This window comes from Ahaetulla prasina, chromosome 4 (genome assembly GCF_028640845.1).
Source record: "Ahaetulla prasina isolate Xishuangbanna chromosome 4, ASM2864084v1, whole genome shotgun sequence".
Lineage (NCBI taxonomy): Eukaryota > Metazoa > Chordata > Lepidosauria > Squamata > Colubridae > Ahaetulla > Ahaetulla prasina.
The window spans coordinates 12,764,075-12,778,076 of NC_080542.1; the positions used below are offsets into that span (position 1 = coordinate 12,764,075).

At 50.3% G+C, this 14,002-nt stretch overlaps 1 protein-coding gene across 1 annotated transcript in view; it reads right to left on the reverse strand.

Annotated features, from left to right (window-relative positions):
- LOC131197914 (vomeronasal type-2 receptor 26-like) overlaps positions 1-13,537 on the reverse strand; it is a 29,536-nt gene extending 15,999 nt beyond the window's left edge. The window contains exon 1 of the mRNA XM_058182416.1: positions 13,499-13,537. Within this exon, the coding sequence (XP_058038399.1) occupies positions 13,499-13,537 (39 nt within the window). The remainder of the gene's footprint in view (positions 1-13,498) is intronic.
- Positions 13,538-14,002: the final 465 nt, after the last annotated feature.

The window sequence follows — 14,002 nt, forward strand, 5'->3', positions numbered from 1 at the left end:
CAGTTAGAGCAGCTACAGCGGCTAATCAACAGCTCCAGCAGCAAGTGGCTCACTTGGCAGGCCAACTTGCTGCCAGGAATGTGCCTGCAGCCCCCATCCTCCCACCTCCTCCTCGCCGCAGTGCCCGATAACCGTGCCGGATAAGTTTTCTGGGCAGCCTGAGATGTTCCCGACCTTCTTGGGACAGTGCCAGCTCTACATGGCTATGAGGCCAGAGGATTTCCCAGACGACCGGGCTAAGGTGGCCTTCGTGATTAACCTTCTTTCCGGCTCGGCTGCTCGATGGGCCACGCCCCTCTTGCTCCAGGACAGCCCCCTGCTGGCGGACCAACAGCGTTTTTGGCAGCACCTGCGCACCATGTATGAGGACCCCGTTCGAATGCTGACGGCAACCAGGCGCCTTAAGGAACTCCGTCAAGGGAAACGCCCCCTGCAGGAGTACATCGCCGAATTTCGTCTTTTGTGCCAGGACTCTGACTGGAATGATGCAGCGCTGGTGGACGCGTCCCAGGAGGGACTCTCAGAGGAATTGCAAGACGAGCTGGCCCGCGTGGAGGCGCCGCGGACCCTCGACAACTTGGTGCCCCTTTGTCTCCGCCTCGATGCCCGTCTGCAACGGCGACCGTCCCGTCGCACCCCGGGAGCCTCCATCGACATCTGCACCCCACTTCCTGCACCACCAGCACCCAGGGTCGCCCCACGTTTGTAACCGCTGCGGAAGAGCCCATGGAGTTGGGAGCGCCAGACCTCGCCTAACAGCCCAGGAGCGGAACCGAGGCGCCAAGGGGATTGTGCCTGTACTGTGGGGAGCCCGCCACGCCGCGCTTCTTGCCCCAGAAAGCGGCGGGCACGACGCCGTCCCGAATCACAGCGTGACCAATCGAATGGAGCAGGCCCGACCTCGGGAAACCCTAGGTCGGGCACGTACTAAGCCCCACTGGACGCTATGGAAGTAGACTCTGGGCCCCTCGGCATCTGATTCTGGACACACGGATATGGTTGGGGAACCAGTCGGACGGGCTCCAGGCGCATGCGCTGGTGGACTCAGGGCCACAACAAACTTTATGGACCAGGCCTTTGTGACCCAGTTTGCGGTCCCGTGGTTCCGTGGACCCTCCGATGCGGGTAGAGACAATTGATGGGCGAGAACTGGTGTCCGCCCCATTAAATTCGCCACCCAGCCTTTGCGCCTGGCTATTGGGGACCATGAGGAGGCGATCCAGTTTTATGTCACGGCGGACCTTCATTTTCCCTTGGTCCTTGGGTTGGCCTGGCTTGGACCCACGATCCTCAGGTGGCCTGGTCGCGAACGCCATCTCTTTCCCGAGTCTGCAGTGCGTCGATCACATCCGCCACACCTGTGCCGGCCAGAACGCCCCACCGCTGCCATCACCTTGCCTCCTGAGCTGACGGACTTCGCCGACGTGTTCAGCGAGAAGGAGGCGGACCGACTACCCCGCATCGGCCCCACGATTGCCCGTGGACCTTCTGCCCAACGCACCACTGCCTGTGGGACGCCTGTATTCCATGTCGGAGCCCGAGTTGGCCGCCTCAGGGACTTCCTGGACAAAAACCTGGCCCGAGGGTTCATCCGCCTTCAAAGTCCTCTCTCGGCCCCGGTCCTCTTTGTGAAGAAGAAGACAGGGACTTGCGCCTATGCTGTGATTACCGCCGGCTAAACGCCATTACGGTGCGGAATCGCTACCCCTGCCGCTCATCCCGGAGCTACTGGAAAGGTTGCGGAGGCCACGATCTTCACCAAGCTCGATCTCCGGGGCCTACAACCTGGTGCGGATACGAGAAGGAGACGAATGGAAGACGGCATTCGCACCCGATACGGACACTACGAATACACTGTCATGCCATTTGGGTTGACCAATGCTCCCGCCGTTTTTCAGCACTTCATGAACGACGTGTTCCGAGACATGTTGGATCGGTTCGTGGTTATCTACCTCGACGACATCCTGATTTACTCCCGGTCCAGGGAAAGCCACCTTCGACACGTCAGTCTGGTTCTGCAACGCTTGCGGGAGCAACAACTCAATGCGGCTGGAGAAATGCGTCTTCTTCCGGACTTCCATAGAATTCCTCGGCATATCATCTCGCCCGAGGCCATAGCCATGGACCCATGTAAAGTAGAAGCTTTGTGTAGCTGGGAAGCCCCTCGTCGGGTGAAGGATGTTCAGCGCCTACTGGGCTTCGCCAACTACTACCGGACCTTCATCCCAGGCTTCGCCACACTGACAGCTCCACTTACCCAGCTCCTCAGGAAGAAGGTTGCATTCCGTGGGGTCCCCGCAGCAAGAAGCATTCACAGCCCTCAAGAAAGCCTTCGTCACGGAACCCGTCCTGAGGCATCCCGACCCGCCCGGCCTTTTGTGGTGGAAACGACGCGTCCAATGTGGCTCTGGGAGCGGTGCTGCTACAGGCTCCGGCGAATGGCGGCACACTTTTTCCCGCGCTTACTACTCCGGAAACTCAACCCTTCCGAGCGCAACTACACTATCTGGGAAAAGAGTTGCTGGCTATCAAGGCTGCATTCGAGGCTTGGCGACACCATCTGGAGGGGCCCGACATCAGGTGGAGGTCCGAACGGACCATCGGAATCTCGAGCACCTCACCACAGCTCGGAAGTTAAACCAGCGGCAGATCCGGTGGTCGTTGTTTTTGCCGGTTCAACTTCCGCGTGACCTACATTCCCAGCGGTCACAACCGGAGGCGGATGCCCTGTCCCGCAAGCCAGAGTACCTCTGCGCCAAGGACCCCTTCCTCCACGGACAGTGCTGCCGGCAGAAGCCTTGGCCGCAGCACGGGAGCCAGTGGACTTGCGGGCCCAGGTGCGAGGCGCAGCGCCAGGACGCCTGGTCGCAGCAAAGGAGAGCGGAGGTGGGCCCCACGTCTCCTTGGACCTTGGAGGAGGACTTACTCAAGTTTGGGCGATTATATGTGCCCACAGGACCACTCCGAGCCCTCGTCATGACCCAGTGCCACGACAACCCTGCAGCAGGACATTTTGGGTTCTTCAAGACCCTCCACCTGGTGACACGGACCTTTTGGTGGCCCAGTGCGGCATGATATACATGCCTACGTGACATCCTGCGTACCGTGCCGGCAAGCCAAGACCGCCACGGGGCCTCCCGGCTCCTCCAACCCTTGCCGACACCCGACAGACCCTGGGGCGATCTCTATGGATTTCCTGACAGACCTGCCGCCGTCCTCTGGGTTCACCACGGTGCTGGTGGTGGTGGACATGCTCACCAAGATGGCACACTTCATCCCATGCCGCGGACTGCCCACAGCCGCAAAACGCCCGCCTCTTTCTGCAGCACATCTTCCGCCTCCATGGTCTACCGGACAGGGTGGTTTCGGACCGGAGTTCAGTTCACAGCCCGCTTCTGGAAGAGCCTGATGGCGCGTTGGAGGTGCAGGTATGTCTGTCGTCATCGCACCATCCGGAGACCGACGGGGTACAGAGAAGGTCATCGGTATACTGGAACAGTATCTCCGTTGCTTCATCAACCAGCAACAGGACAACTGGGCCGACTACCTGTCTCTGGCGGAGTTTGCTTTTAACAACTCTCAGCACACCTCTACTCAGATGACCCGTTCTTTGCCAATGTGGGGTACCATCCGCGCTCTTCCCTCTGGCACCACCGGACTCTCCTGTTCCCGAACGCAGACCTTCCTGACGGAATTGCATGCGGTCCAACAGTTGGTACGCCAGCAGCTGAATCGGGCAAAGGAGGACTACAACGGTCCGCTGACCGCTCCCGACGGGCAACGCCCGCGCTGGCAGTTGGAGACCGGGTGTGGCTCTCCACCAAACACCTCCCGTCCGACCGGCCGGTAAAGAAGTTGGACCACCGATTCATCGGCCCGTTCCCTGTCGAGGCAGTCATCAACCCGGTAGCCTACCGACTGACCCTGCCACGATCCATGCGGATCCACCCCGTTTTTCACCGGTCCCTTCTGGTTCCTGAGGCCACACCGAGTCCCCTTCGGTGCCCAACAGCACCCGTCACTGTCGCCGAGGACGGGTCGGAGGAATACGAAGTCCACAGCGTACGAGACTCTCGCTGGCTAAAGAGTCGTTTCCAATATTTGATCGCGTGGAAGGGATACGGGACTGATTTCTCCTGGGTAGATGCCTCCGACGTTCATGCCCCTGACCTGGTGCAGGCCTTCCATGAGCAGAACCCAGCCCGACCGCATCCCGATCGTCAGCCCCGGGGGAAGGGCCCTGCGGTGAGGGATAGTGTTGTGACCCAGGTTCCTGGACCCAGACTCCTGGACTCGGATGATTCAGAAAATGAGGGAGAAGACCTGGCAAGCCCTGCTTCTCTTGAGCCCTCTCCTCCCTGGCACCCACTCAAGGGAGGGGCCGGCAAGGCCTGATTCTCCGGGCCTTCTTCTGATTTGGCAACGCCCAAGAACAGTTTTGGAGGGACGCAAGATTACGAAGGCTTGATCGGCGTGCGCAGCAGCGGAAGAGTTGGGACAAAGCCAAGTCATAATTGTCATGCAGTGACATCTGCAGAGACTATAAATAGAAGGCGGGACTTCCTGGTTTTTTGTCTTGGACAAAGCAATGAATTTGGCGCGAGCTAATTCATGGAGGGAAGAATATATTCATGAGTAATTCTGGCCTTATCTATAATTTCCTCGTTATCTCCAGAAACTTGGCAGGCCCGTGGGTAGACGTGGCCAGGACATGTATCTATGTAAATAAAAGGAAAAAAAAAGGAAGGCCTCTGACGGACTCTTTGCTGGGAGTATTGGGGGAAGGGAAACAGAACAGGTAGGGGTCAAGATAATCCGTTTCATCCAGAAAGCTCAGGAGCTACCACGTGGCCACCTTCTCAACAACCTTCCCCACAAAGGGAAGATTGGAAACAGGTTGGAAATTATCCAGTTGGGTGGAGTCCTACTCCCTAGGATCCTGTTCCACTTCCTCAGGAGCAACAGGCTCAAACTGTTCCCAGATAATAGGGCGAGAATTTGCCTCAGGGGCTTCCCCTGGACCAGCAACCACATAAGCATCTAACTGGGAATGAAGTCGAGTGATAATACTTTATTCGGGCACCTCTGGCACCAATTACAGCCTCATGTAGTAATTATCTAGAATTATCTATAGACTTTTAGCTATGCAATTTGGGATGAACACCCTTCGAATGGTGTGGGGGTATGAATGGATTTCCAGAAAAATTGCAGACTACAGAAACCATTAACAGTAACCAGGTGACCCCGAGGACACAGATAAACCTCCAAGTGATTCAATTACTGTCTAAAAGGATGCAATGATCAGCTGTCTATAAGGAATATGAATCCTTACTTTTCCCACCATCCAGTCAGAGCTGAAAAAACTTCTTGGATGAGAAGTGAAATGTCTTCTAAGGAAAAAACAAAAAACAAAAACCAAGACCGTCCAGCTGCCTCTTGAACAAGCACCCTTGGTACACCCTTGAGTCTATTTGTGTATGACACGACAAGCTTTGCACACCTGGATTGGGGCATTTTTCTGCCATTCTTCCTCACAAATCCTCCCAAGCTCACTCAGGTTTGATGGTGACCATTGTTGGACAGTCATTTTCAGGTCCCTCCGAAGATGGTCAATCATTGGACTCTTCAAATCAAGGCTCTGCCTGGGCTACTCTAGGACAGGAGTGTCAAATTCAAGTCCTGTAGCCCAGATCTGGCTGCGGGGTGCTTAGATCTGGCCCGCGAGGCCTCCCTGATAATAGCGAAGGACCTGCCCGTGGTGCCTCTGCCAGTGAAAACAGAGCTCGGGAGAGTTCTGTGCCCTCTTCCTGAGGTCTGTTTTCAGCTGAAATGGCCTCCTGTAGCAATCTGCCAGTGAAAACAACTCAGGAGGGCTATTTTCACTGGCAGAATGCTAGGAAAGGAAACTACTAGCAAAAGTGGCATTTGATCATAAGGGAAAGGAGGTGTAGTGTCCCCCTCCCCCTCTGACAACTGGGTCAATGAAGTCCATATCAAACGTGGCAACGAAGCCTCTGCAGCTTTGCCAAATTCCTTCGAGGTTTCTCAGGGCAGGCAGGAGTCCAAGTTGTGACTTCAGCAAACTGGATGAGACTTTGCTTGACTCAAGGTTGGAATGTCAAAGCCAGGTCCTTTATATAAGCTGTGGGGTGTGGCTCCATGACTCAGCATTTATCCAGGCCTGCCCCACCCTTCCTTTTGCTGGCGTCGCCTCTCAGATCTCCGGAAGCGAGGATCCTCCCACTCTGAATTGTCTTTAGCTGTCTCTACTGTTGGCATCTGGGAAAGGGAGAGGTCAGAGGAAGCAGGTCCGGGTAATTGCATCACTTGGTTGACTTCCTGCTCTGATGGCTGCGTTGAAGGAACACACACAGTATGAGTGAGCTGTACTGGGTTTCTCTTTTCACTCCTTGACTCTTCTCTGGGCATGGGGCCAGGGCCGGGAGCTGGAGGCATGACAGGAGGCATCGAAAAATGTTTCCCCTTTTGCATTTGAGCATCCAAGAAAGGACAGGAAAGGAGAAAGGGAAAGAGCAAAGACAAAAAAAGAAGGAAAGATGGGAAGGAAGAAGAAAGAAGGGAGAATGAAGAAGGAATGAAAAAGAAGACAAAGGAAGGAGAGAGGGATGGAGGGAGAGAAGGAAGGAAGGAAGGAAGGAAGAGAGGGAGGGAGGGAGGGAGAATATAATGGGAAGGAGGGAGGGTCTGAGGAAAGCCCTGAATTAGCACTTGGCCACCAACAACCTTGCTGCCTTTTCGCCATTCCCCTGTCTCCTTCCCCTAACTTCTCCTGGCGGTCTCTCATTCTATCGCTGACGATGCTTTGGTTAATTTGAAAAGAATAACTTTCTAAAATGGTACATGGATCGTATAAATTTTGATATGTCTGCTACTTCTGAAACGGAACTGAACAAAAACCTGAAATATCAGATTGGCATAAGTATTCAGATCCTTCTCTTAATTCTTTGTTTAACCACCTCTGGCCTCAATTACAGCCTCGAGTAGTAATTATCTACAATTATCTATAGACTTTTAGCTATGCAATTTGGGATGAACACCCTTCAAAAGGTGTGGGAGTATGAATGGATTTCCAGAAAAATTGCAGACTGCAGGAACCATTAACACTACTCAGGTGGCCCCTGAGATAAACCTCCAAGTGACTTGATTACTGTCTAAAAGGATGTAATGATCAATTGTCTATAAGAAATATGAATCCTTCCATTCCCTTCCATGTAGTCAGAGCTGAAGAAGTTTCTTGGATGAAAAGTGAAGTGACTTCAAAGAAAAAAAGTTTGACCGTCCAGCTGCCTCTTGAACAAGCACCCTTGGTACAGCCTTGAGTCTATTTGTGTATGACATGACAAGCTTTGCACGCCTGGATTGGAGCATTTTTGGAGTGAAGGACTGGCCTATGGTGCCTCTGCCAGTGAAAACAGAGCTCGGGAGAGCTGCATGCCCACTTCCTGAGCTCTGTTTTCAGCTGAAACGGCCTCTTATTTTATTTATTTATTTATTTATTTTGTCACAACAGTATATATGCACCTCTATAACTGTCTGGGTTGGTTCTGCAACCCAACAAGAAAGACACAGACTTCAGAGGATAATTAGAACTGCAGAAAAAAGAATTGCTACCAACTTGCCTTTCATTGAGGATCTGTCATGTCCCACTCCTCCTCTGACGGCCGGGTCTGGGAAGTCTGAATCAAGCATGGCCATGAAGCCTCTGCAGCTCTGCCAAATTCCTGTCAGAGTTCTCAGGGCAGGCAGGAATCCAAGGTGTGACTTCAGCAACCAGATGAGACTTTGCTTGACTCAAGGAATGTCAAAAAGCAGATCCTTTATATAGGCCATGGGGTGTGGCTCCATGACTTAGCACTTATCCAGGCCTGCCCCTCCCTTCCTTTTGCTGACGTCGCCTCTCCATTCTCCGGAAGCGGGGATCCATCCACTGTGTCTTTACGTCCTCCTGGTCTGCTGCCGGCAATTCTAGCACGTGGCTGGCTTCGTGCTCACATGCTGTAGGAGGGAGGTTTGTTTGCTCATTCTGTCCGGGCATGGTGCCAGGGCTGGGGGCTGGAGGCATGCCAGGCCTTTTCTCTTCATTATCAGACTCTGGCTCAGATAGCAGGAGATGGGAGGGGCCCGGCTGCGGAGAGGAGGGCGGGCGAGGCACAACAGGATCTGTATACTGCACGAATCAAAAAGAGGGCTGTGAAAATATTTACAGATCCCTCACATCCTGGACATAAACTGTTTCAACTCCTACCCTCAAAACGACGCTATAGAGCACTTCATACCAGAACAACTAGACACAAGAACAGTTTTTTCCCGAAGGCCATCACTCTGCTAAACAAATAATTCCCTCAACACTGTCAAACTATTTACTAAATCTGCACTACTATTAATCTTCTCATCGTTCCCATCACCAATCTCTTTCCACTTATGACTGTATGACTGTAACTTTGTTGCTGGCAATCCTTAAGATTTATATTGATATATTGACCATCAATTGTGTTGTAAATGTTGTACCTTGATGAAGGTATCTTTTCTTTTATGTACACTGAGAGCATATGCACCATGACAAATTCCTTGTGTGTCCAGTCACACTTGGCCAATAAAAAATTCTATTCTATTCTATTCTATTCTATTCTATTCTATTCTATATAAGCATAAGCATGAAATAATTATACAATATATAAGCATATATATAAACATAAGTATGTAATAACTATATTAATTGGATATAATGAAGGAAACAATAGGACAGGAACGTTAGGCATGCTTGTGCTCCTATGCAGGCCCCTTACAGACCTCTTAGGAATGGGGTGAGGTCAATAGTAGACAGTTTTTGGTTAAAGCTTTTAGGATTTTGGGAAGAGACCACAGAGTCAGGTAGTGTATTCCAAGCATTAACAACTCAGTTACTGAAGTCATATTTTCTGCAATCAAGATTGGAGCGGTTCACATTAAGCTTAAATCTATTGTGTGCTCGTGTATTGTTGCGATTGAAGCTGAAGTAGTCTTCGACAGGAAGGACATTGCAATAGAAGATTCTATGATTTAAACTCAGGTCATGTCGAAGGCAGCGGAGTTCTAAGTTTTCTAAACCCAGGATTTCAAGTCTGGTGGCATAAGGTATTTTGTTTATTCAGAGGAGTGGAGAACTCTTCTTGTAAAATAAAACTTGCAGCACTCTGCCAATGACAGCGGAGCTCAGAGAGGCACGCACCCCTTCTGAGCTCCATTTTTGCTGGCAGAGTGCTAGGAAAAGTAACTACTAGCAAAAGTGACAGTTGATCACAAGGCAAGGAGGCATCCCCTTTTGTTTCCCATTTTGCATTTGAGCATCCAAAAAGGGACAGGAAAGGAGAATGGGAAAGAACAAAGAGAAAGAAAAAGAAGGGAAGATGGGAAGGAAGAAGAAAGAAAGGAGAATGAAGAGGAAAGAAAAAAGAAGGAAGGAAGGAAGGAAGAAAGGAAGGAAGGAAGGAAGGAAGGAAGGAGAATATAGAATAGAATAGAATAGAATAGAATTTTTTTATTGGCCAAGTGTGATTGGACACACAAGGAATTTGTCTTGGTGCATATGCTCTCAGTGTACATAAAAGAAAAGATACGTTCATCAAGGTACAACATTTACAACACAATTGATGATCAATATATCAATATAAATCATAAGGATTGCCAGCAACAAAGTTACAGTCATACAGTTATGCAGAAAAAATAATTGCTACCAACCTGCCTTCCATTGAGGACCTTTATACTGCACGAATCAAAAAGAGGGCCGTGAAAATATTTACAGATCCCTCGCATCCTGGACATAAACTGTTTCAACTCCTACCCTCAAAATGACGCTATAGAGCACTGCGCACCAGAACAACAAGACACAAGAACAGTTTTTTCCCGAAGGCCATGACTCTGCTAAACAAATAATTCCCTCAAGACTGTCAGACTATTTACTGAATCTGCACTACTATTAATCGTTTCATAGTTCCCATCACCAATATCTTTCCACTTATGACTATATGACTATAACTTGTTGCTGGCAATCCTTATGATTTATATTGATATATTGATCATCAATTGTGTTGTAAATGTTGTACCTTGATGAACGTATCTTTTCTTTTATGTACACTGAGAGCATATGCACCAAGACAAATTCCTTGTGTGTCCAATCACACTTGGCCAATAAAAAAAAAATAATTCTAAATTCTAAATTCTAGTGCAGATTCAGTAAATAGTTTGACAGTCTTGAGGGAATTATTTGTTGCAGTCCTGTTGCCTTTTCACCATTTTCTTGTCCTCCTGTCTTCTCCTGGTGGTCTCTCATCCTATCACTGATGATGCTTTGGTTACAAAGCTGTGTCTCCTTGCTTGGAGAGGGAATGGGCCTCCCTCTGACCCACACAATTTGCCCTCACACATACACCACGTGCAACTTGGGTAAGGAGAGTTAGAACAGCAGCAGCCTTGAGGAATAGGTAAGCATAGCTGGGCACCACCTCGGGGAAGTGGGGCTAGGCTGGGTTATGGATTACTGACAACCTGTGAGATCAAGTGCTGGATCAGGTGCTTGCCCTTTGCTACCTAGGGCTCTGGGCAAGCACCTGGTCCAGCCCTTGTCCAGGAGTCCTCTCCGTGGCCTGAGAGGGATGGCGAGGCTCCTCTGGAGGACAAGGGCTTGGCACTGTCCCTGGTCTTGCCTTCCTCCACTGAAGACAATGGTACCCCCCCCAGCCCCACCTGGGCCACCACAGGTGCCCTCCCACAAGTGATGTTGACATGGCCACACCCACCCTGGCCACACCCCCACCCATTCTAACCGCTGGCCTCCCAAGATCAAGATCAAGGTCTTCCTGTTGAAGACTACTTCAGCTTCTATTGCAACAATACACGAGTGCACAATAGATTTAAGCTTAATGTTAACAATCTTGATTGCAGAAAATATGACTTCAGTAACAGAGTTGTTAATGCTTGGAACGCACTATCTGACTCAGTGGTCTCTTCCCAAAATCCCCAAAGCTTCAACCAAAAACTATCTACCATTGACTTCACCCCATTCCTAAGAGGTCTGTAAGGGGTGTGCATAACAGCACAAACGTGCCTACCGTTCCTGTCCTATTGTTTCCTTTCGTTATATCCAATTAATATAGTTATTACATACTCATACTCAAATATATGCTTATATATTGTATAATTATTTCATGCTTATGCTTATATATACTGTGTGACAAATAAATAAATAAATAAATAAATAAATAAAAAACAAACAAACAAACAAACACAAACACTCAACAAAATCAAGTTTGCACCCCTGCTCTAGGATATTCATAAAATTATCCCTAAGCCACATCTGCGTTGTCTTGGCTGTGTCCTTAGGATCATTATCTTGTTGGAAAGTGAACCTTCGGCTCAGTCTGAGGTCCTGAGTCATGTGGAACAGGTTTTCATTGAGGATATTCCTGAACTTTGCTCCATTCAGCTTTCCCTCAACCGTGACCAGTCTCCCAGTCCCTGCTGCTGACCTCTGTCCCCCCCAGCATGATGCTGCCACCACCATATTTCACTTTTGGGATGATATTGGGCAGGCGATGAGTGGTGCCTGGTTTCCTCCAGATATAACAGTTAGAATTGAGTCCAAACAGTTCAATCTTGGTTTCATCAGACCAGAGAATCTTTGTTCTGTCCTCCTCCGCCTCCGTCCGAATGATGGCTTAATTAGCCGGCACTATCAGCTCTGGTGACAAAAGAGCCAGTGTCTGCCAAGAGCTCTCGTTATTTTCCATGACGCTGGTGAGTCACAAACTTCAGCTCTAGTCAATTAGTGGATTTGCCTGTTACAAAGAGACACACCAGCTGTCGCTGCCTTTTATATCCTGTGGGGTGTGGCTCCATGACTCAGCACTTCCTAGGCCTGCCCCACCCTTGCTTCTGTTGTTCCCTCCTCTCCTGCCTACGAAACCTAGGATTCAACCATGCCTGATTGTTGTCAGCTGGGTCTGCAGACATGGCCTGGGGGGGGGGAAGAGTCAGGGGATGGAGGCCTTGTTATCTCTTTCACCTGGCCTGCTTCTGGCTCCTGGAACTGAGCCAGGGAAGCCGGTGCTCCTGAGGTAAGTCCTGATGGCCCTTCCCCTTCACTGTCCAAGTCACTTTCTGGCAGCAGGGCCATCTCGGGGGGGCGCAGACTCCAAGCAGCTTTTCATGTTTTGCACTGAGGAGTGGCAAAGTCTAGCCACTCTGCCATAACGTCCAGATTGGTGGAGGGCTGCAGTGATAGTTATCCTTCTGGAACTCTGTCCCATCTCCACACAGGATCTGTGGAGCTTAGTCAGAGTGACCATTGGATTCTTGATCAAACCACTTTTACTAAGGCCTTTCTTTCCTGATTACTCAGTTTGACCAGGTGAACAGCTCTTGGAAGAGTCCTGGTTGTGCCAAACTTATTCCATTTGAGAATTTTGGAGGCCATTGTACTCTAAGCAGTGGGTGCACATGTCACTTTGGCCCAGCCCATGCCATCCCAGCAGGCACACATGTGCACAGGAGGTAGTGGGCACGTGTGCGCACAGGCCCAGACCACCCCATCTTGGTTTGCACATGTGAGCCCATCTCTTGCGTGTATGTATGCTCCCAGGATGACATGGATCCCGTCGGTCCCATATCCTACACCCATGCATGCCCACCAGGTGTCAGGGTTCCAAGTAACAAACCAAACAGAATCAAGCCTCCGAAGCAAACATCTTCCTCAAAGCACAGATTTATTAGGCATGTCATATTGGCACATAAGGGACATGGTGGCTCAGGGGCTAGGGCATTGAGCTTGTCGATTGAAAGGTCGGCAGCTCAGTGGTTCGAATCCCTAGTGCTGCCGTGTAACAGGGTGAGCTCCCGTTACTTGTCCCAGCTTCTGCCAACCTAGCAGTTTCGAAAGCACATAAAAATGCAAGTAGAAAAAATAGGGACCACCTTTGGTGGGAAGTTAACAGCGTTCCATGCACTTTTGGCGTTGAGTCATGCCGGCCACATGACCACGGAGACATCTTTGGACAGCGCTGGCTCTTCGGCTTTGAAACAGAGATGAGCACCGCCCCCTAGAGTCGGCAACGACTAGCACGTATGTGCGAGGGGAACCTTTACCTTTATCTTTATTGGCACATGTGGGGAAACCCAAATCTAAAATCCCCCTGGGTTTCTCCCTAGTAAAAAGTTACATTTTTCCTCCTTCTGCCCCTTCAGACCATCACATAGCTCAATCAGTTCATTCAGACTCATTCCCTGCCTCTTCACACCTGGTAAGAACGTCCTTGGCTCACAGAGGAAAGAATTTTATTTTGGTTACAAAGCCCTCGTTATCTCTACCTCCCCCCTCCCATTCTCAAAGTTCTCCCAACCACTGCTGTGGCAGCCCTGAAAATGCTATAGCCAATGGTTCCAGTGCTGACACCAGGATGGGAAGGGCTGAGCTGGGCTGAAGCGATGCGGTCCAGCCGCTTACCATTTCCAGGACAGCTGTGTGGGCTGGGTCTGACCACATTGCGGGCTATATCCGGCCCACAGGCCTTGTGTTTGACACCCCTGGACTACAATATAATAATATAATATAACAACAGAGTTGGAAGGGACCTTGGAGGCCTTCTAGTCCAACCCCCTGCCAAGGCAGGAAACCCTACACCATCTCAGTCAGATGGTTATCCAGCATTTTCTTAAAAATTTCCAGTGTTGGAGCATTCACAACTTCTGCAGGCAAGTCGTTCCACTTATTAATTGTTCTAAAACTGTCAGGAAATTTCTCCTTAGTTCTAAGTTGCTTCTCTCCTTCGTTAGTTCCACCATTGCTTCTTGTTCTACCCTCAGGTGCTTTGGAGAACAGCCCGACTCCCTCTTCTTTGTGGCAACCCCTGAGATATTGGAACACTGCTATCATGTCTCCCTAGTCCTTCTTTTCATTAAACTAGACATACCCAGTTCCTGCAACCATTCTTCATATGTTTTAGCCTCC